At 44.2% G+C, this 24,064-nt stretch overlaps 1 protein-coding gene across 1 annotated transcript in view; it reads right to left on the minus strand.

Moving 5' to 3' along the window:
- Positions 1-621: 621 nt before the first annotated feature.
- CD38 (CD38 molecule) overlaps positions 622-24,064 on the minus strand; it is a 35,104-nt gene continuing 11,661 nt past the window's right edge. Inside the window, exons 2-8 of the mRNA XM_079779065.1 lie at positions 12,294-12,423; positions 10,490-10,625; positions 8,282-8,367; positions 4,086-4,159; positions 2,283-2,375; positions 1,845-1,934; positions 622-1,319 (exon numbers count right to left, since the gene is read on the minus strand). Coding sequence (XP_079635191.1) covers positions 1,244-1,319; positions 1,845-1,934; positions 2,283-2,375; positions 4,086-4,159; positions 8,282-8,367; positions 10,490-10,625; positions 12,294-12,423 — 685 coding nt within the window. The 3' untranslated portion in view covers positions 622-1,243. The remainder of the gene's footprint in view (positions 1,320-1,844; positions 1,935-2,282; positions 2,376-4,085; positions 4,160-8,281; positions 8,368-10,489; positions 10,626-12,293; positions 12,424-24,064) is intronic.

The following is a 24,064-nucleotide window of genomic DNA, read 5'->3' on the forward strand; positions in this document are numbered from 1 at the left end:
TAGTTACCTACAAGGGAGCATCCATATGACTGTCAGCTGATTTCTCAACAGAAACTATGCAGGCCAGATGGGCGTGGCAAGAAATATTCAAAGTGATGAATAGCAAGAACCTACAACCAAGATTACTCTACCCAGCAAAGCTATCATTCAGAATTGAAGGGCAGATAAAGAGCTTCACAGATAAGAAAAAGCTAAAGGAGTTCATCACCACCAAACCAGTATTATATGAAATGCTGAAAGGTATTCTTTAAGAAGAAGAAGAAGAAAAAGGTAAAGGTAAAAATTATGAACAACAAATACATATCTATCAACAAGTGAATCTAAAAATCAAGTGAATAAAAATAATCTGATGAACAGAACAAACTGGTGAATATAATAGAATCAGGGGCAAGAAAGGGAGTGGACTGACAATTCTCAGGGGGAAAGGGGTGTGGGTGGTGCGGGAAGAGACTGGACAAAAATTGTACACCTATGGATGAGGACAGTGGGGGTGGGTGGGTAAGGGCAGAGGGTGGGGTGGGAACTGGGTGGAGGGGAGCTATGGGGGAAAAACAAGGAACAATTGTAATAATCTGAACAATAAAGATTTATTAAATTAAAAAAACAAACAGAAAAACTGAGCTCTGAACTCTGTTCTAAGCACTTTCCATATTTCAGGTCCTGTGAGGCAGGTGGATCTGTGCAGCCATGAACCTGAGGCTGGTGAGCCTGAGGTAGGTACCATACTTCATGTCCCATCACCATGAACCATCTACTCTGGTTACTTCTATTCCCAGAAGCAGCAGTGGTCACATCTCGCAATGGCAAAGTGACAGCCAAGTGTCCTCAGGACAAGAACGACTTCTGTGCCTGACCAGTCTGTGGGGTAAATTTGGGTGTTCTTCTTGACTAAGAGGCTTCCAAACTTTTATTGTCCTCCTGGAGAACCTGGAAGCTTCTGATAGTCTCTGGAAAATGTATTTCCAGAGAGAGTCATATTCTGTCCAACATATAAACAACATAAAAACATCATATGAAAATTAAAGCAACATAAAATTTTCATTCTAATTTTATGTAATAATTAATCTTTTCTTGAATGTTAAGAGATCAAAATAAAAACTATGCCAATAACAAGCTATTTTAAGACTTTTGGAGGAAAAGCTTTCATCTTTTGGGTTGACTTGATGACAGAAGATCCCCCAAATCCTCAGCTTTCCATCAGCATGTCTCCTGAGTCACACACAGCCGTGTACACCACAAGGGCTCAAAGATCAGAAAGCACCGTGCTGATGCAAGACGAATGGTCAGGACTTTTCACACACTGAAGAAACTTGATAGGCCTGTGACAAGAAAGCAGAAAAGGAGATCTAGAGGCAGAGCAATACATTTACCATTCAATTCATCAAGAAAAGAAGCCCCTTTGTTAGCAACAAAGGTATGTGTTGATCACTTAGCATCCACACAAGTTCCTCTCCTGCAGTGACAACATGGAGAAAGCTCACGTTCAGGAGTGAGTGACTTCAAGTGGGACCCAGTTTAGTTTCATTTCACTTGTTAAGCCATAAAAATAAATACTGAGAAGGGATGTTTGATGATGATATATGGAGATGAAAAAGAATATTTGGCTCTGGCAAGGCACAGACATGGGCTATGAATGTCAGCTGATGATCAAGAAACAGCAAAAGCAGCAACCCATTTTCTTCAGAAGGTCACTAGCTGGGGACACCTAAGGACTAGGCTGGGGATGGGGAGGGGAAGGTAGAGAGATCACCATCAGTCACCATCCCAGATCACCATCAAGGCCCAAGGGAAGATGCCTATAGATGGCAAGATGGCTATTTCTACTTCAAGAACAAATCAATTACCTGTAGTCATCCTGGCAGGTAAATGAAATATTCCTCTTGCTTAAAATAAATTTCAAATCATCTATGATGGGACTCGAGCATGAGTGGTGCCTGGGAAAGAAAGAAGAAAGTGTTAAAATAACATGATCTTGCAAATATCTCCTGAGTCATTTTCTTCTAGGTAGCAGGCCTTGCACAAAGCCCTGGGATAAAGAGGTGAAGCAGAGGTCAATTCTGAGAGTTCACAGGTCAGCAGGGGATCCTAAGGTGCAAACTACGTAGATACCTATTATGGAGATAAAATTGAGAGGTTGTTGGGATGGACTGAATGTAGAATAAGGCCCCATTCATTTCCTGAGCCAGTCTTTCCTCAATACATTCTTGAGACTGTGGATTCTTTTGCTGATCAATTCCTAAAGTAAACCTGAGACTATATGGGTACAAAGTAGTAACATATACCTGTGAACTCCTCCAATGTCATGCATCACCCAGGCTTTTAGCATAGAAACTTTCCCTGGATGCAAATTATGGATTTCCACACGTCCAAAAGTGCTAAGATAGAAGAGAAAAAAGAACATTGTTGACCCCAAACTGAATACTTCAGGAACCCCTAGCCCCTGTGAAAAACCAGCAGGTAGGGTGCCATTGGTTAGAACCCACCCTCTGGGACTGACCCTTTCAGCATGACCCCCAGTGAATAAGATTACTCTTTCAGCATGACCCCCAGTGAATAAGATTGTCAAAATGAGATTTCTTATCTGGACATTGATGTTGATTCTTTAAGTACTAGCTTTCCCAAGACTGGGCCATAAACCAACACCATGACATCACCTGGGAGCTAGTTAAAAATGGCAGAATCTCAGTCCACCACCCCCTGCTGCACTAGAATCTGCAGTTGGGCAATCCCCAGGCAATCCACATGCTCAGGTAAGTTGTAGCACAGCTTTGAAAGACCCTGGCACCCTATATGATTTGCCTCAGTGGATAGAGAGTTGGCCTGTAGACTGAAGTGTCCTGGATTTGATTCCGGTCAAGGGCACATGCCCCGGTTGCATGCAAAAGACAGCTGATCAATGATTCTGTCTCATCATTGATGTTTCTATCTCTCTCTCCCTCTCCCTTCCTCTCCGAAATCAATAAAAATACATTTTTTTTAAAAAGAAAGAAAGACCTTGGTGTCCTGCTCTAACCCCACTCCTAAACCTTGCCCCATTAGTCTCTGACACCTGCCACTACCATTGCAGGTACTTAGGTTCCTCATACCAGATTGTAAAATTCTGGAATGTTAGCACTTTCATCCAAAAGCCCACAAGGTTAAGGTCAAAAGCAGAAGACAAAGGACAAATGCTTCTCCATAGAATTAAATATTAAAACAGGAGAGAAGGGAACTTAATTTGGAGCCCCTAGAGTGGTCCCTCCTCTCAATCCAGCCTTATCCCAGGACAGATTGGAGAACGAAGACTGAAAAGGTAATCCAAGTGGTGAAAACTGTAAGTATAGAAGGCAGCAGAGGAGGAAGGCATTGAAGTGTCAATGGTGTGGATTAAATGAGAGAATAATGGCTGATACTCATTGTGTATCTTCTCTCTGTCAGCACAGAGCTCATCATTTTTCACACACTGTCTCCGTTCATCTTCATAGCACCACCACCTCTGCAGGTACACACTACAGGGGCTCAAAGATTTAAGTGCCCTGCATAAAGTCCCATATGTAGTACATGATGGCCTCTGGAGTCCTGCTTTTAACTGAAGCGTTGACGACCAGGAGATAGTGAAGGGCAAGAGCACATAATTCTCTTGGGATGTTCCCAATAGTTGTGGTGCTGGACTGGGACTCACATGTTCATGGAGGAAACAGGGTTAAGGACAGATCTTCGTGGCTGGTGAGGATTCAGATAGGCAGAAGGACTAAGGGGGCAGGTCAGATGGGGGAACAGCGTGAACAAAGGCAGGAAATGGGCAGCATGGAGTGTAATGGAGGAGAGAGCTGACAACATTCCATTTTTGTCCAAGAGCAAGGACAAAAAACTTTTACTTAGGAAGGAAAAATCTCTTCATAAAATACAAAATTTTTACCTTTTTTGGCCCAAAACTTTAGGAGTAACCTTAAACATGAAAAGTATATTTGTCTATAGATAAACTAAAGGAGGCTGTGCTAACCTTTGCAAATAGAATGCAAAGCAATAAATACCTGCTTTTTTCCCATCACCATTTATCTCCCCTATACCCTCCCCCAGCTCCCATCACCCTCCTCCCCCAGTACCTGTTTTTATCAAAGGTGTTAGTGATGGACCCATTGAGCACCACCTGCACCACACCACAGGCATTTTCTGCAAACTGAAAGAGAAAAAGAAAGCCCACAATTCCTCGGCATCCTATCTAATAAAAGAGTAATATGCAAATGAACCATCACTCTGCTACACCCACCAGCCACGCCCACCAGCCACGCCCACCAGCCAATCAGAGCAAATATGCAAATTAACCCCAACCAAGATGGCTGCGGCCACAGAGAGCAGGAGGGAGGCTTGGGATTCCTTGGCAATGGAGGAAGCCAAGCTTTCCACACACCCTGGCGGGCCCAGGCCTCCACTCAAGGGTACAAAGTTTCAATTATAGAAGGTAAATAAATTCCAACAGAAATGGTGGCAGCCACAGAGCTGGAAGAGCAGAAGGCTAGGGTTGCCCCGGGCAATGGAGGAAGCCAAGCTTCTGCAGCCTTGGCCAGCTCAGGCCTTCACTCCAGGCTACAAAGTTTCAATTATAGAAGATACATAAATTCCAACAGAAATGGCTGCTGCCACGGAGAGAGCAGGAGGCTTGGCTCCGCTCAAGGCTATGAAGTTTCAATTGTACAAGATAAATAAATTCCAGATACCAGGGCCTCCGCTTGGGTCACTGGGGGGCGTGGCTGGCCTGCAAATCACCACAGGCCCCTCGCCCAGGCTGCCCCACACCCCAAGGGAACACCCACCCTGATCCAGGACACCCTTCAGGGCAAACCAGCTGGCCTCCACCCATGCACCAGTCCTCTATCCTATCTAATAAAAGAGTAATATGCAGATTGACCATCACTCCAACACACAAGATGGCTGCCCCCATGTGGTCAAAGATCCTGCCCCCATGTGGACACAAGATGGCCACCACAAGATGGCCAGCAGGGGAGGGCAGTTGGGAGGCACCAGGTCTGCAAGGGAGGGCAGTTGAGAGGGACCAGGCCGGCAAGGGAGGGCAGTTGGGGGCGATCAACCCTGCAGGGGAAGGCAGTTAGGGGTGACCAGGCCTGCAGAGGAGGGAAGTTGGGGGCAAACAGGCTAGCAGGGGAGCAGTTAGACATCAATCAGCCTGGAATGGGAGTGGTTAGGGGGTGATCAGGCTGGCAGGCAGAAGCAGTTAGGGACAATCAGGAAGGCAGGCAGGCGAGCAGTTGGGAGCCAGCAGTCCTGGATTGTGAGAGGGATGTCCGACTACCTGTTTAGGCCTGATCCCACAGGGATTGGGTCTAAACGGGCAGTCGGACATCCCTCGAGGGGTCTCAGATTGGAGAGGGTGCAGGCTGGGCTGAGGGACACCCACCCACCCCCGTGCACGAATTTCATGCACCAGGCCTCTAGTGTAAACATAATCAGCAAGCCCCAGCAGTTACACACAAAACAGCTCTCAGTGCTAGTGGTTAAGGCAGGGTAACCTGGATGGCTCCAGCTCAGCATTCCCAGGTCTATGTACTTTCAGCCCAACCACTGGAGGCTTGTGCTTCACAGGAGAGTTCTGGAAGCAGTTGCTCTCATCTGTGTTTGCACAATGAAGTTCAGCACCATTGTTACTAAATACATGGCTCAGAGGTTCAGCTGAGTAAGAGGAACATAGCTGGAGGAGGAAGAGAAAAGTGCTTTCTTGGTGCCATAAACTGTAGACACTGCACTTCACTTAGGGAGCTGGGTAGCCGATCCAGGGGTAAGGGGAATGGGGACACCAAGAAAGGCGACACTGAGGCCCGCACAGGCACAAAGAGAAATGCGGAATGTATGAATGAATGAATAAATGAATATTATTAAGCAAAAAGTGTTGTTTCTTCATGCAACATTCAGCTGGACTCCTTGCTAGGAACTGGAGGAAACAAAATGAACAAAATAAAGCAATCTATGCATTCCCTCCGGGAAGCCCACCCCCAGGGACTGGCTCATGGTGAGGATGAGCTTCCTTATGGGCTTGGCCACAGCTACTGAGAGCTCTTTGAGAGCTGTGAGCCTGGCTGTCTGCTTGCCGCTCAGCCCAGGAGCCTTGGAGACCCATGGAAACCTGTAGGGAGGAAAAGAGGAAGGGAGAAGTCCAAACCTACAGGAGTGGGGTGGAGGGAGTCAATGGGGGAGGGAGGAGGGGAGAGACATCTGTAATACTTTCAACAATAAAGAAAAAATTTTTACTAAACACTCTGTGATGGAGATTAGGAAAGAAATAGAAAAAAAAAACATAACAGAGGGCAACAAAAGCTGAAGGAATAATAGGGTTTCCCCTGGCAAAGGCTGAGGCAGCTGTGAACAGAAAGGCCGGGGGACTTGGGAGAAGAGTGGTGTTTTGGGGGCAACTTCAGTGGATTTTGAAGTTGGTAGATAAGTTCATTTATGGAAGGCTTTGCCAAGAAACCTGGCCTTTAATCTGCAGGTAATAAAACACCACTGAGCTATTTGAAATGGAACTGTGAAAACCCACTGTGTCTTTCTGTTGGGGGTGATAAGCAGAGGACAGAGGCCCAATTAATGTCACTCACAGGTGCTAACTCAACTGAGTGCTCACAGGGTTGATGCCAAACACTGACCTGCAATGCCATGCAATCCTCAGAGCCCTGGGAAGGCAGGGTTGAGTCCATTTACCCTTAGGTTACTTGGAAGCGAGAAAGTGGGATGGGGATTCAAGCCCAAGAGGCACTGCCTCTATTGTCAGAAAAAGAAAGGATCTACTCTGATAAAAGAAGGCTATGTACCTGCATCTATGAGCAAGCATTTGGCCAAGATAAAGGCGCAGTCCCAGGGTAGCTCACAAAGGTAGGGTGCACCTCTGATCCCCTTCACCGCTGTGCTCCTAGCTCCAAGGACACTATGGGGAACACAAGCAGGTGCTTGCCACATACAACATGTGATTGACTTTAAACGTTTTTGGCAGCAGCACTGCCCCCAAACATGTCATAGAATGATAAAATAGACACTTTTCTCAGAAAAAGCAAGAAACACCCCCCCCCCCAAGAAAAACAACAAAACCTATACAGTGCCTCTGATTTTTCACAGCACACAGTAGGTACTCAGCAAATATGCATTAAAGGAATGCATTCTTAGTGAAAAGGATAGAAGTAACCCTATGGGGCTATATCAGTTTTATCTCCATTTCACAAATGAGGAATCTGAAGGTCAAACAGATGGTTAAAGGATCTGTGTACATGGAAATGGCCTCCTGACTTCAAATCCCAGGTTATTTCCTTGTCTCTACCAGGGTTTACCTCTTACTAGCCCATTGACCTTGGATGAGACCCTTAACATCTGAGTCTCCGTTTCCTCGCCTGTAACTTTCCCTCAGCACCTACTGTGAGGACTAAATGGGATGACATTGGTAAGGCACCTGGCTCAGGACTTGTCATAAATATGCAATTAACAAGTGTGAGTTTCCACTGCCCCGGCTCCTCGGTGTCTGAATTTAATTTTGGAGAATTGTAGGTAACGTAGTTGTACTTTCTCCCTCTTTTTCTTTCCCTCACTTCTTTCTTCTTTTCTTTCCCATTTTTTCCTAGTTCACTTTCATGCAAAGGAGTGACTTATAAGAAAAAGAAATAGCCACAAAGGTAGCTTAGGGTAAAGTCAGAAATAGGGAGAAAGTGGCAGGGAAGATGGTGAATATTCCCCAGCCAGATTCTGGGACTGAAGTCAGACCATTTGGGATTAACTCACAGACCTGCCACTCACTGTGGACATTTAGCAGATTGCTTTCTTGCCCGCAGCACTATTTGCTCATCTGTAAAATGGTGTGATACTCATTGGACCTACTTCAGAGGGTACTTGTGAGGATGAAAGGTTGTAATCCATGTGAAGCCTAGGACTGTGCCGGGCACACAGGAAGTTCTGAAAGTGCCAATTGCTAAGACTGGCCCAGGAATCTAGGATTGGCCAAGACCTGGGCCAGAGGATTAAACCACGCAGGAGATTCCTGGCAGCCAAAGCCAAAAAAAAAATGTGTAAGAGCAGGGATTCTCCCACTGCAGCCCATGTGCCCCCCATGCATATCCTAAAATTCTATGTGAAAATCTTCTAGAATGTAAGTCAGGAACATTTTCATCGGGAAAGAATCCCAAACTTCTGTTCCTAAAAGGATGTGTGATCCAAAGAGAATCCAAACCAACCATTGGCTAGATGGCCTCTTCACTCCATGGTCTCCCAATGGTCTCCCAAATTCTCAAAGTTCACGCCTGGTACTCACCCTTTTGGATACCGTGTCCCAGAACACAGACATGGTGTTGTTTATGCAGTCTTTTCTCCAGTTTGGGCAGGACTGATAGTTCATTTCTAAAAGACATGGTTTGTAGACAATAATTAAAGTGGAAAGTCACAGGTGTAATTAAGCCCCGTTCTTCCCTGGCTGTTCAGTCAAAGCAGAACCATTATCCAATGGCATTGCTGCCAAGATGGAGGATGGGGAATGGACACATCTCGACCCAATTTAACTAAGTGCCCCTGACTCCCATCCAAGTCCTTACCTTACCCTCCAAACCCCAGACAGGAACACGGTGACCAGCTTTGAGTCATCGTTCTGGGAAATTGAGAAAGCTCATCTGACAGAGATAAGCCCCCAACATTGTCCCAGAGTGCAGGAGGAATCAGACATAAAGCTGGGTCTCAGCCGTTCTCCCCAACCACTCCTCTGCTTCCTGCCAACACTCTCCTGTCCACAGCTTTCCTCTCCTCCTCCCTAGACCCACACCCTTAAGCTCAGATGGCCTCGGAGTCTTTCTACACTCTCACCATCAAGACAGGCTCAGGTTACCCAGACAGTGTTGCTCAGTGGTTGAGTGTCGACCCATGAACCAAAAGGTCACTGGTTCAATTCCTGGTCAGGGCACATGCCTGGGTTGTGGGCTCAATACCCAGTAGGGGGTGTGCTGAAGGCAGCCAATCGATGATTCTCTCTCAACAATATTTCTATCTCTTTCTCTAAAAATCAATAAAAACATATTTTTTTAAAAACAAAGACAGGCTTAAGCCTCCATGAGATACAATAGACTCAGAGCATGGACACAGTTTCTATGTCACTTTTCCCGAGAATATTTGCCTTCATTCACTAACATTTTCTAGTTATTTTTGTATAATTGACAAGTATGATAGTAATATTTTAAAGTGTACAATGCAACCATTTGATATGCATATGTACATTGTGAAAAGATTTCCCCACCTGGAGTCAATTAACACATCCATCAGGTCACACATTTATCTCTGCGAGTGTCTCTGTGAGAGAACAGGTAGGTTCTACTCTCAGAAAATTTCAGTTAATGCTTCTACATTATTATCCACGATCATCACCATGCTGTACACTAGATCTCAAATCTTCCTCATCTCATAAGTGGAAGATTTTACCCCTTTACCAGCCTGTCCATACTCCCCACCCCCTGCTCCTGGCAACCACTTTTCTATTCTGTTTTTATGAATTCAATTTTTTTTAATTCCACATATAAATGACACCATGCAGTATTTTATTTTCTCTGACTGGCTTATTTCACATAGCAGAACACCCTCCAGACTCATCCATGATGTTGAAAATGATTTTATTCTAAGGTTGAATAAAGTTTTGCTTTATATATATATATACTAGAGGCCTGGTGCACAAAATTCGTGCACTGGGGGGGGGGGTGTCCCTCAGCCCAGCCTGCACCCTCTCTAATCTGGGACCCCTCAGGTGCAAAGGCCCGGGGGTGTGAAACCACCTTGTGGGTTAGGCTAGCACCACCAGAGCAGGAGGGATGGGGACGGGAACCTGGAAGATGAGACATCTGAAAGACAGAGGCAGGCCATGCTGAGGAATTTGGGCCTTACCCCGGAGGCAAAAAATCGCTCTTTAGGCTTTAGAATAGAGACAGAAACAATCCTTGGTAGCCGTGTAGGCTGACTGAAAGGGGTGAGGAGTGGGCAGTGAGGCTGTTAGAACAGTCCCAGCAAGAACTGTGTTAGTGCGCTGGACTCAAGGAGTGTGGTGGGGGTAGAAAAGAAAGAATGACCACATGAGTTGGTCTAAAGAACACTATCTCAGCCGAGCCTTAGTGACACAGTGGTTGAGCATCATCGATCTAAGAACCAGGAGGTCACAGTTCAATTCCCAGTCAGGGCACATTTCCAGGTTGCAGGCTCGGTCCCCAGTTGCGGGTGTGCAGGAGGCAGGCAATCAGTGATTCTATCTCATCATTGATGTTTCTCTCTCTCTCTCTCTCCCCCCCCCCCCTTCCTCTCTGAAATCAATAAAAAAAATTTTTTTAAAGACACTATTTTGCATCGGGCTGAGTTGTCATTGGGAGCATAGATGGCGTCAGGGTGGGTACCAGGGGCCTATCCTCCACACTGACCTTCCAGGGCCCCCAGCAGAGCTCAGGGCTCCTTCACCCTGCCGTCCCTGGATGATCCCAATGGCCCCCATCCTCACCAGAGGAGCCTGCATCTCCGCACCAGTAGAGACCGTCGGCAATGTAGCCTATCAGTGTGTCCTCCAGCGTGAACATATCCTGCCGCACCCTGGTGTACAGGTGAGCTAGCTGATTTGATTTGCTCCAAAAGACACTCTAAGAAAGAAAAAACACACACTATTTTTAAAATATGTTTTTTATTGATTTTTTTTAAGAGAGAGAGAGAGAGAGGGAGAGAGATAGAGAGATAGAAACATCAATGGGAGAGAACCATCCATCAGTGCCTCCTGCCTGCCCCTACTGGGGATAGAGCCCACAAACCAGGGGGTCCAACTGGGGACCTCTTGGTTCAGGGGGTTGATACTCAAGCACTGAGCCACACCAGCCAGGCATCACAAACTACTCCTGAGATCAATTTAGTAAGCAAAACGAAAACCTGCTTTCCAGGTGCATGCGTGCGTGCGTGCGTGCGTGCGTGTGTGTGTGTGTGTTTTCTAGGCCACAGTGTAAAATGAGCTTATATTTCTGGGTTGCAGTAAAAAAAAAAAAGTCTTAAAGCCATTGATCAAAATCTTATACTGAACATAGGCTCAGACTACATCTGGAGGAGACATTAGGAAGTTACAAAATTCCTGAATTTATCTGCAAAACAATTTTGTCTATGCATTGTTTTGGGAGAGAAGTGTTCGTTGTTTCTCAAAGAGCTCAGTATCCCCCTATATCCTTTCCCAATTCTCTCTTATTGAAGAAGAAGGAGGAGGAGGAGGAGGAGGAGGAGGAGGAGGAGGAGGAGGAGGAGGAGGAGGAGGAGAAGGAGAAGAAGGAGAAAAGAGCAAACACAAGGAGTGTTTTTTCAGGACAGTCAAATTTCAGAATGCTCTTAGGCTCCATGAATCTATTCACTCAGACTCGGAGGCTGTGGAGGGTGTGGTTTGAAGCCCAGCGTCACTGCTGTTGCACTGTCTGACCTGGCACACCCAAAGCCTCACTTTCCCCATCTGTACAATGGTAACAAGAATAGTTGTAAGAAGCTCTTGGATGCTGAAGACAATGCAAACAAAGTGCTCAGTCCCATGCCTGGGGCACAGCCTCTCATTCAACAGTGTCACGCAGGTGCTGTTCACCTGGCAGCTCTTTTGGGTGAGGTCTCCTGCTCCGGGAACTCCAGCTCTACCCCTGAGGCCAGGAGAGGCTGTCATTCAGCTGACTGGCTTCACAAAGATGACTGGGGGCAGGTTGAATTTTCACCGCCAGTGCTGACTTCAGAAAAGATTCACTCAAAGTGCTAAAACCCGGGCTCCAAATCTCGTGCCATTTCAACTGGTCACCTACCCCCCAGGATTCACTTTCTCACTGGTGAAGTGGAGCGGGGGAGGGGGGGGTAGCACCAGATCTGCTTGTTTCACAGGATGGCAAGTGCAAATCGGCGTGGCTGTTGTTGTTTTGTTGTTGCTGTTTTGTTTTTGTTGTTGTCGTTATCACCAGAGGTCAGGGAGCGTTTTGTAATTGGCTAAAGTTGGGTTCTTTTTGTTTGGTTTGGATTGGGTTTCCTGTTGGGTTTTTATTCTATTTTATTTATTTATTGCCTGATTTTTAACCAAGTGTCCTTTCCTCTTTGGTTGATCCCATTTCTCTCTCCAATGTCCTAAATCCTAATCACATCCTATTCTCCCATGAGCCCCACAAACTCCATATACGCCAACCACACCTACATTCTTATGTCCAGATTTTCCTCCTCCCTCATCCTGGTCAAACTTTGGTCCTGTGACCTCTTCCCTCTGGCTTTCAGCCTCAGTTCTAAAACCAAGAACTTGACCCAGTTACCGTGTGGCAGGGTGTGGTTTGATTGGTCAGCTTCAGCAGCAGCTGGTAGTCTTGCTCTGAACTGTGACAAGGATCCTTGGAAAGAAATGCATTCATGAATGCCTTCCCTATCTGTCCGCAGTCTGTATGTCTGTGAGATAAAACATGGAAAATAGAGTGAAGCATGAATAATTAGATTCCGAACATACCTTTGGAGCATAATTACCCTACCCCCCAAAATCTCATGTAGGAGGCATCTACTGAATGCCACGTAGTTCCTATACAGGGTCTCGTCTAATCTGTACAACATTTTTATGGGTGAGCATGACCGTTCCTGCCCCACAAAGCCCCTGCCTTCACGAAGCTCACTCTCTGGTTAGAGAGGCAGAAAGCACACAAACAAGTAAGCTAACAAAATAAGTACAGATGATGATTAATATGCAGAAAATCAGTGGGGATGAACGACAGCAGAATACAGAAGTGATGACCTCTCTAGGGAGGCTGGTCAGGAACAGTCTTCCTAAGACATCATATAAGCTGAGACTACACAATGAGAAAAAGTGCATTCCAGCCCAAGGGTCTTGCATGAGCAAAGGTCCTGAGGCAAAAAAACCTTGCTGATTTTGAGGAACTGAGAGATCAACAGCATCACTGCAGAGTAAAGAAACAAGAGAAGGTGTGGTATAGCGAGAAATCAAGTCCAACAGATAATTGAGAGGCAGATGACTTAGGCCTTTGGGACCAATGAAAAGATTTCAAATTGTACTTTAATTACAGTGGGAAGCCCTTGGATGGTTTTAAGCATGGAAGTGGCCTCATTTGATTTTTGTTTTGAAAAATCACTCTGGAAAACTGAGTGGGCCCCACAGAAGGAGAAAATGGTCTGAAATAGAAATGTTCACTCCAGGTCCCCTTCAAACAGCCCGTAGTGATGGGAAAGCATCGCCTTACAAGACAGGCTATTCAACTGCTCCAGCCTCAGTTTCTTCATCTATAAAAGGGGATAATAACACGTTTACTTTCTGCCTCATGAATTTGACTATTGTAGGTACCTTAGGTAAGCAGAATCATAAGCTATTTTTCTTTTTGTGTCTCTCTTATTTCACTGGGCATACTGTCCTCACGGTTCTTCCATGTTGTGGATGTGCTAGGATTTCCTGCCTTTTTAAGATCGAATAACATTCCATTGTAGGTGCATACTGCATTGGTTTACCCGTTCCTCTGTTATGACACTTGGGTTGCTTTCTCCACCTGCTCTTTTATTCCACAAATACTCACCAAGGGCCCACTATGAGCCTCACAATGGGCACAGGGCTGTAAAGATAAGTAAGCACTACTTCTACCCTTTAACCACTCATATCAAGGTGCAGGAGAGAGAAGGAACAGAATTCATTACAGTTACAGCACTGGTGACTTGCCTGAGGCACTCAAATCTGAGAACACAATAAACAGCAGAAAGCTGTTCTAATTTTCTGCCACAAAGGACAGACATGGGGGGGGGGTCAACAAAAGGCCTTGGCTGAGTGACTCAGTATCTTCACTTTGCAAAGGATTTGCCTTTGTTTGCTCCTCCAGTGCTGTGACATAAAAAATCCATCTGTATTTGTAACCACTGTGCGTTTCTATGTGACCACTCTCTGGCTTTGCTTCCTTCGATGGGGTCCAGAATAATTAGAGATGTGCAGCCAAGGAGGAGGGGAGGCTTCCTAGGGTGCCTCTGCCCAGTGGACCATAAAGCAGCCTTTGAACGGTGTGCTTATACACAGCTTGGGATAGCTTGGGGAGTGGTTATTTCCCACTGAGTGAGGAAAGTAGACTTCAACTTACAGAAAATAGAAGAAAGCCTGAGTAGCACCCTGGTAACTGGCGTTGACTCTGGGAAGAGGACTAAAGGGGAACTTACACGTTTGCCTGATATTTTTCTTTATTGTTGGTTTAAAACAAAAATGGATGCATGAATTATCAAAAAAAGGGTTAAATTTTTTAAATGAAAATATGGTATGATCACCACCAATTTTTAAAAACTGAAGGAAAAAAAAACATAGTAATTAAACCATGTTTATAAAGATCGCTATATTTAGTTACAAGGTATATAAGAATTGCTTCCTAACCTCACGTTTCATACTTTCTATAATAAGCATATATTACAATTGTGGGTCAAAACAACACTTTCATGTTCTTATTAAGTTGCTTGAGCAATTAAACCAAACATTTGAGAACCATGGAATGTCTTAGAGCATGGGAACCTCAGGCCCAAGCCCTCTTGGCCGCCCTCCCCACATCTCTTGTCTATGTGGTGTCTTTTCTCATCCCTCAACCAGTTAAAGACAATAACGAAGCAAGACTTAGCATCGGCGCCCCACCCACTTCTCAAAGCCTAATGATGTGAAGTAAGGGTTGGGATAGCGTAGGGACACGGACGTCTTCCAGTGGAGCATTCTCTCTACTATAAAGATGTCCTTTAGCAAGACTCATTGTCAAATCGCACTCTCACGAATCACAGATCATACCCAGACTCAAACTTTAAAATGTCAAGGAGACAAGTAACTGAGAGGCTCAGACAGAGAAAGGAAAAGGCACCACATCCTACATCCCTCCTGGATCCTGCCTGCCTTTCTGCATGGGATACACCTGCCTGGCCCAGAAAAACAGACAAGTCACCCAGTGAGGTGGTGTAGGGCTCCTCACACGGCCAAAGGGACTGAAGTGATGGAACTTCTCTGTTGTATTCCCCAGAGAGCTCTGCAGTTTGCATGGCTTCCCAGGAGCTCATGTCTACAGATTCTGAATTTGTTTTCCATGAGTAATCCTTAACCAAGGACCTCTTGCGAAGGATACTCAAGACACAGAGACAGGTCTCTTTGTTCTAGCAAATGTCATTAGTGGATCTCCCTGGAAGTCCAGTTGACAAGGAGACTAGACCAGCTCACTTGCCTTCCTTCTTTGCCCAGGACTGTCCCTCTTCCCAAATTAAGTAACGATATCACTAGCCAGCTGCCTCTCCTTCCTCCCTGGGACCTAGAGTGTGCAAGGGAGTATGTGGAGATGCTGGGGATGAAAAAGAGAAACACAGCCCCTGGCACTCGCCGGGTGGCCTTGATATTCTTCTACTGAACATAATTTAAGGACACCAACATCAGATATGGTCACTATGTGGCCACAATAGACGGCAATGTCAACAGGTAAAAACAATGTCCAAACCACAAAAAAATGACCAAACATCCATTTATTGTAGCAAATATAGTGCCTGCTGCTTCTTTGCCAATGACAGCTTCAGCTCTGTTCCGTTCCTCCAGCCTGGCTGATTTGATTAGTTCCAACACCGATCACAGAATTCTCCCCATCCCTTCTGCTTCCTGGCAGCATCCATGCAAAGCCAACCTCCTTGAAACTTCCTCAAACATTTCATAAAACCAGCCCAAATCCTGTAAGTCCTTTCTAACATTTTTGAGCTGAACCATCCCTGATCCAATGGATCCCCACAGTGAATGCTCATTCTTCCTGCAAAGAAACAGAAAGCCACTCTCATTCATTTGCAGTGTGTCCCTGGTGGTCTTGGGTCAGGACACTGATGATAATTGGCAGTCATGGATGGGATGTAAAGAATCAAAGGTCTGGAGAAATCAACATGCCTTAGTCAGTGCCTATGTTTGGCAGAAACTCCAGGAACAGCTTCTGAAAGTCTCCATTTGTTAATAAGTTTTCTTGCTGAGCTGGAGTCTTAGACTGATAGCAGTGTTCTGCTTGCAGTGTGGGCTGAGCACAAATGCCAGGATTCAAGGTCAATGGTCCATCCTCCCCTTCCTACTACTCTGCTCCTTCCAAAAGACCCCAAATGATTCCTCACTTACCCTATCCCCCAGGAGTCATGCTCTCTCTCTTTTTTTTCTATTTGTTCATCAGTTTTTGTTCCTTAGATTCCACATATAAGTGAGATCATGTGATATTCGCCTTTCTCTGACTGGCTTATTTCACTTAGCATGATACTCTCTGGATCCATCCATGCTGTCTCAGAGGGTAAGAGATCCTTCTTTTTTACAGCTGCATAATATTCCATAGTGTAAATGTGCTACAGCTTTTTTATCCATTCATCTACTGATGGGCACTTGGGCTGTTTCCATATCTTAGCTATTATAAATAATGCTGCTATGAACACAGGGGTGCATATTGGTGTTTTGGGCTTCTTAGGATATATTCCAGAAGTGGGATCACTGGGTCAAATGGTATCTCCATTTTTAATTTTTTGACGAACCTCCATACTATTTTCCATAGTGGTTGCACCAGTCTGCATTCCCAGTGTACTAGGGTTCCCCCTTCTCCTCATCCTCATCAGCACTTGTCATTTGTTGATTTGCGCATGGTAGCCATTCTGGCAGGCATGAGGTGATACCTCATTGTGGTTTTAATTTGCATCTCTCTGATGATTAGCAGTCATGCCCTCTTGTTCATGTCTCACCCCTCCTCCCTACCTCTGGCCTGCCCAGTTAGGTTTTCTCCAGGTGCCAAAGGCAGGAGGTAGTAGCAGAAGGAAGAAGGGAGCATGCTCACTAGGTGCCAGAAACTGTTTAACTTACACTCATCCTGTTTACATCTCACACTAGCCCTCTGGGGAGGATACTATCATGAACCCTGTTGTAGAGCTACTGAAGCTCAGAGAGTTTCGCAACTGGTCCAAAGCCAAACAGTGGGCACAGAGCTGCCTTACATTCTAAACTTTGCTCTTTCTTCCAAACAATGCTGCCTCCCACAGGAAATTTAAACTCAATGCCTTAGTCTCATAACGAGGTTGTTCCTAACAGAAGTGAGGCCCTCATTCCCCAGAGAGGTTGTCATTTCCCAACATGGTAAGCTGAAGACCAGAATGGGGCACAGTTATTCCCAGGTGATGGATACAGTGAATGGGGCAAGAGGGATGGGGCAGAAAGGGTTAAAGTCTTATGCTATGACATCCATGCTAAGGTGGAAAAGCAGATATATTTGGTGGTTAAATCCAGGTGGTATGTTGTCAGCTACTTCAGGGTTCATGACACTATGCTGTCCTCTCTCTCTAAACCTATACCCTTTCCACTAGCAATTATATTTCAAGTCCCTGTCAGTAAAGCAACATCACATTCATAATGTGTTGTTCTCCAGGGAAAGTGCACACACCCTAAATCCTAAAAGCACTTAGATCTCGAGGGGCAATTGCACACATTCGATGAATTTTCCTGCTGACAAGTCCTGCAGGGCAGGTTATATTGGCCCAAAGAAAACAGTAAGGTTACCTCAAGTAGTTCTCAAATTTGAGGCTACTGGAGTCGGTATTGAAGGCAAAGACTGCCACCTTGTGGTAGAGGTGAGCGATTCATGAGATTCACTGAGGCACTTAGGATTTTCTCAGCAGAATTAAAGTCAGAAGACTCTTCAGGCCAAAGGAAAGCTTAGAACTCATTAATTCATTAATCTGGACAATATTTATTGAGAATTTAGTATGTGCTAGGCACATTTATGGGCATGTAGGATACCAGTCCTTGTGGGAGATTACATTCTATCAGAGTGAGACTCTAAACAATAAACAAGTTATAGAGTACCCTAGACATGTTTGAGATCCATGGAAAAAACTAAAAGTAGAGTAGGAAAGGGGGTCAGGAGTGATACAGAAGAAGGTGGCAGCATTCATCATTAAACAGGGTGGACAGTAGATGACATTTGAGCAAAGAATTGAAGGAAGTGAGGGACTTAGTCATACAGATATCCGAGGGAACAGCATTCTGTGCAGAAGAAACAGCCAGACCAAAAGCCCTGATGCCTGATATGTTCAAGAAATGCCAAAGAAGCCAGTGTGGCTGCAACATAGTGAAATGAAGTCAGAAGGATAACGGTATCGGGCTGGACAGGGTTTCATAAGTCATTGCAAGGCATTTGGCTTCTACTCATGGTAAACTGTAAAGCCAGAGAATTCTGAGCATAGGAGATACATGATATTACTTACGTTTCAAAGGATTTCTCAGGTTGCTTTGTTGAGTATAGTCTGAAAGAAGGAAAGGGCAGAGGTAGGTAGACCAGTAATCTGGGCAGGTGCTGATGGTGATTTAGATCAGTGTAGTAGCAGTGACAATGGTAAGAAGTAGTAGATTCTGGATTCATTGTAATTTCCTAATGAGCTGAATGTGGGGTGTTAGGGAAATAAAGAGTCAATGATAATTCCAAGGTGTGGGACCTGAGACAATGGAAGAATGGAGTTGCTGATAACTGGGATGAAGAAGGCTTTGGATGGAGGTGGCTTTGATCAGGAGTTCAATTTGGGTCACACCAAGTTTTTAATGTCTATTAAACATGCAAGTGAAGCTGTGGAATAAGCAGAGAGGCATATGAGCCTGAAGTTCAGGGGAAATAAAGCTGTGAGACTATCCAAAGCAGCCGAAAGACAAAGAAAAGAAGATGGCCAAGAACTGAGTGTTGGGACACTCCGACATAAGAGATTGGAAGGAGAAACCACTGGAAAAGTACAACCAGGGTTATAGGACAAAAAGCAGAAGATTGGGTTGCACTGGAAGCTGAGTGAAGAAAATATATTAAGCAGGAAGAAGTTATTAACTGTCTCAGATGCTCTTGCCCAGGCCAGGAATATGAAGACAGAGAACTAAGCATCTGAATCATCATCAAGGAAGTCATGTCAAGAGCTGTTTTAATCTCCAAATGCAATGCCAATCTTTCTGTTATTGATTCCTAGATTATTGTCAGATAATGTACTTTGTGAATTTATTTCAGGAAAGATCTTGGGAAAAACATATTTTGAGTGTGTCATTAAAACAACAATATCCTAAAATGTATCCTTTTAACCCGCACCTTTTATCCCCATTCCAAGCCTGATCATGTTTCTCCTACAATATTAAGCCAGTTCTTTGATATTTATCTGTTGGAATGAAAATTATCCTAAAACTGTAACGCAAAACAAATTATTTATTTATTTATTTTTATTTTTTATTGAATTTTTTGGGGTGATATTGGATAATAAAATTATACAGTTTTCAGGTATTCAATTCTATAAAACATCATCTGGGTCTGATCATTCTGTGACAATTGCTTGTAACCCTTTACTTTAATTTCTTATGCTCATTAAAATATATTTATCATCATAATACTATCCAATTGTTATAAACATGAACTTATAAAGTTTATTTATATTAATAAAATACAACTTTATCTATTTTAGATTTCCATTCTCTTGTTCAATAAATGCAGCGTGCTTCCTGAGAGCCAGGCAGAGTATTAGGTATTTAGCTGGCAAAAGCAAACTTCATTCTACAGAGCAAAAACCTCAAATAAAGACAAATTAAAATAAAACTGCAGTAACATCTTCCTTTATAACATCAATAAAAATCAGAAAATAATAAAAAAGTTCAAAACAACCTGTGTAGTAAACTCATGGGGAAATAGAAACTCTCATTGCCTCAAGAAGAGAATTAGCTCATAAGGAGAAAGCTGGCTATGTTCTCAAACTTAAAATGGCATTTTATTCTTTAAGTTCGTTATTCCACTTCCAGAATTCTATCTTATACACATGAGGATTTTGATGCAGCATTTTTGTAATATATTGCAAAGGTTTAAAACACCCCAAGTATCCATCAATACAAGTCAGGATGTGGTAACAAGAATAATCCATCAAATGGAATACTATGTAACTTAGAATGAGACTACACTGATCATCAAGATACTTTGGTAAGTGTGTGTGTAGGGGGTGAGACAGAAAAGAGAATATGGGGGGGAATGAATATAAACTTATATATTCAGAGAACATTTCTGGAAAGTCAAAGGAAAAACAAGTAGCACTATTTGCCTCTGAGGAAGAAGAAAAGGAAATTGGGGTGGGAGAGCAGGGGGAGGTAGAGGTACTTGACTGGTTTATCTAAGAAATCATTATCTAGCAGAATGAATATCTTTTTTAAAAAATTTTTGTGGGTTTATTTGAGCCAAACTGTTGACATATGCCAGGAAGCAGAACCTCAACCAATTGAGAGGGTATATTGCCATAGATGCAAAAAGACAGATAGGCTCAGTTAAGGTAAAGGTTGACCTTGTCAGTGAAGATACCGGCCTAGGATGTAACTGCCCACCATAACTGCTTTTAGTTAAAGTTTCATTTCAGACCATCTTTTGTGGTGACTTTAGGTCTCTGAGTTTGCAAGACCACCATGCAGGCCTCCCCAGAGCTTGTCAGGAAAGCATGTGGCCCCTCTTGTCCACACATCCCCATTTTAGTCATAAATAAATCCAAAGGATGCATTGGTGACCAACCTTTTGGTTGGATAATGGAGTCCCACAGTGCTAGGAAGGCTCATTCCTAGGATGTCTCAGTGTCAGCATGTCTTGCTGAACAGGTGGACCACTGGGGATTGGGCAAGACCATAACCTTAGATGGCATTTAAGATTGAATTATTATTATTCAAAAAGGGCAGGTAAATGGGAGGCAGTCAGAGCCTATATGTCCTTATTAAAAAGTATTCTGGATCATTTCTAATTTTTGAGCCACAATGATCCAAGTCTTTTTACTGTTTGTCAAGTTTTGTTTTTCTGCATCTAGTATAACATTTATATAACAGAAACAAAAGTAACAATACTAAACCAATAACATTGATTAGGAACAGAAAATGTCTAATACTGGACAAGGAAAAGTCTAAGGGGAACAAGCATCCCAGCCAACTAAAAAACCCTTAATATGTATTATCATAATTTTTTATTAAGTTAATTATATGCTTTCCTCCTTCATCCACTGTCATTTGTACCTTATTATATGTTTGGCCAGATGAATTAAGACTCTCTACTATTTCATTATCTAGAAGCTCTAATTTCTCTTCTAGTCAGTTAGTTTCCATAGAAATGACTTCATGGGGAGGATTGAGTTCAATTTCCCAATACATTGGTTTTTCAGTATCAATATTATCATAGGTTTTATGAACCTCAGGCAAAGTTATTCTGCCTACAATTTCAGTATTACACCATATTCCAGTATTATTTAATGTAAACTTGGTGTTATTACAGTAAAAATTGCTTAGTATAACAGACGAGTTTTTAACCCTTCCCAGCAAAAACGCCCCTTTCCCATATACCAGATATTGTTATTTGTTGGGGTAGATACCATAGGCCAAGACTGGGTGAGTTCAGTATTCCATGTGGACTGGGGGCATAACCATCACCTTCCCAACTTCCACAATCAGACAGTGAGATGGGTTCCCATTGTTTATTATGTTTAAATATGGCCCATCTACTTCCCATTGGGAGTATTCTAGTATTACTGAGGCTAGTCCCTATGCCAGCCAGTTGAACTACTGGGAATTTAAGCTTAGGATTTAACCGAGGCACCTTGGGCTTTTAAAACACAACGTCATAGATCACATTCCCCATCCAATATTTTCCAAATTCCTGGGGAACCATATGAGTCTCATAAGTATCTGGCCTGGGCTTCTGCAGCCATTTTAGTTGGCCATTGTTTCATAGCCACATCAGATTCCATTTGCATTAGCATAGACCAGTGGTCAGCAAACTCATTAGTCAACAGAGCCAAATATCAACAGTACAACGACTGAAATTTCTTTCGAGAGCCAAATTTTTTAAACTTAAACTTCTTCTAACGCCACTTCTTCAAAATAGACTCGCCCAGGCCATGGTATTTTGTGGAAGAAAAATACCACTCAAGGGGCCAAAGAGCTGCATGTGGCTCGCGAGCCGTGGTTTGCCGACCACGGGCATAAACAATAGGCCCTGCTGAGTTAGGGTACAGGCACGTTCCCATTGTTGGGTTTGTGCATGAGTTTTTATAGTCTATCCAGTCTGTTCTATCCATGAAACTAAGGCTTTATTGTCTTTCCATGCTGCTTCTCACCATTTTCCTTCTTCCTGAAACAGTATTCCTTCTATATGACCTGTTTGAGATAAAGAATCTTTTTCTAATGAATGATGTTCTTCATTAGCTGCAAGTTCAGCTTGTCCCAGGATACCAAGACCAGCCCCTACTCCTCCAAGTATTCCCCTTTTGCTTCTTTTAGGGGACCAATGTTGTTGGATCCCAGAATGAGTATCTTTGCTATTTACTATCAAACTTCCCGAAGTTTAATGGCAACTTAAAGATCTTGTCTGTTAGAGATGTGGATAATTTCTGTCCTAAAGAAAGATATCCCCAAAGCCTATAGCATTTTACTACCTTGTAGAACATTAACCAGCTTAATATCTAACCTATAAATCCTAATATATAAAAACCCTGGGTCGTAACAATCAGTAACAACCAAGGCTCGACCAACCAGAAGTCAGTCCTGCAGTCAGCCCTGTGTTGCCGTGGCAACCCAGCGCTGACTGCTTCCACTGCAGGTGCAATGCCCCAGCACTGACTGCTGAGGGGACTGCGAATCAGGGCCAGAGAGATGCCTGAAGAGAGAAACAGGGACTGATCCATTGCCTCTGAGGCAGCTTTTGATCAGGACTTGCCTCTCTCTTTCTCCCCGAGTCTGGCCAGCAGCCACACCTCCATTTCTCTCCAGGCCTCCACCTGTGCTGCTGATCAGCCACACCTTTCTGATCAGGCCCTGTTGATAGGCCCAGAGATGCTGACTAGCATAGGAACCGACCAATCAGAACCAAACCTGGGTGCTGTGGGGAGCCAATGGCTGCCTAGGAGGCGGAGCTTTTGACACTGACTGGCATAGAACCCAACCAATCAGAACTAAATCTGGGTCTGTGGGGAGCCAATGACTGCCTAGGAGGCAGAGCTTTTGATGCTGACTGGCATTGAAACTGACCAATCAGAACCAAATCTGGGTGCTGTGGGGAGCAAATGGCTGCCTAGGAAGCAGAGCTTTTGATTCTGACTGGCATAGAAACCGACCAATCAGAACCAAGTTGGCCAGCAGAGGAGGGCAGTTGGGGGCAAGATCAGGCCTGCAGGGGAGGGCAGTTGGGGGCAACCAGGCCGGCAGGGGAGGGCAGTTAGGGGTGATCAGGCTGGCAGGCAGAGGCAGTTAGGGGCAATCGGGCAGGCAGGCAGGTGAGCAGTTAGGAGCCAGCAGTTCCAGATTGCGAAAGGGATGTCCCCCAAGGGGTCCCCAATTGGAGAGGGTGCAGTCTGGGCTGAGGAAACCCCCCTCCATGCACAAATTTTGTGCGCTGGGCCTCTAGTATAATTATAATACTCCCTTTTAAATACTTATAAATATTCAGTGCCTCCACATGTTCTTTGAACTGACTTTATCATTTTCTGACTCATAAATCTTTGACATGTGTTGATTCTCCAAGTTATGAAGTCATGCTCTTAACCTTTTGAACCTTCTGTTTCAACAAATGAATTTGAATTGTGATGAGCTGTGCAAATGTGGCTGCTATTCTCAACTCTTTGCTATTTAGGGCTCTGATTCTGCCTTATACAGTTACACAGTACACATCTGACCCCCTTGCAACAAGACTGTTCTTGAACCTGCACACCCTGAATATCTCCCGTCAGATTTCTCCAAGCCAAGCAGCCCAAGCCCTTGAACTTCTTTATACAGCTTCTCATCCTGCCACCCCTCACTCCTGATAAGCACCAGGATTCTGAAGCAGCATTGGAAGTAGGTGTCATCGCTTGAAACAACTCCAACCAATTAGTAGCATCTATGTGTTCTGCCATGTTGAGGATTGTGAGACTAGACCCCGGCTCACCCACGGTGCTGTGATTAATTAGAGCCTCTCAGGGACACAGGATTAAGGGTACAGAGTACTAGTAAGCACTATGTCCTTCCTGACTCAGCTCTAAGAGGTGATGGTTCAAGAGACGAAATTAAACC

The sequence above is a fragment of the Cnephaeus nilssonii genome (assembly GCF_951640355.1).
Source record: "Cnephaeus nilssonii genome assembly, chromosome: 1".
In the NCBI taxonomy this organism is placed as follows: Eukaryota; Metazoa; Chordata; class Mammalia; order Chiroptera; family Vespertilionidae; genus Cnephaeus; species Cnephaeus nilssonii.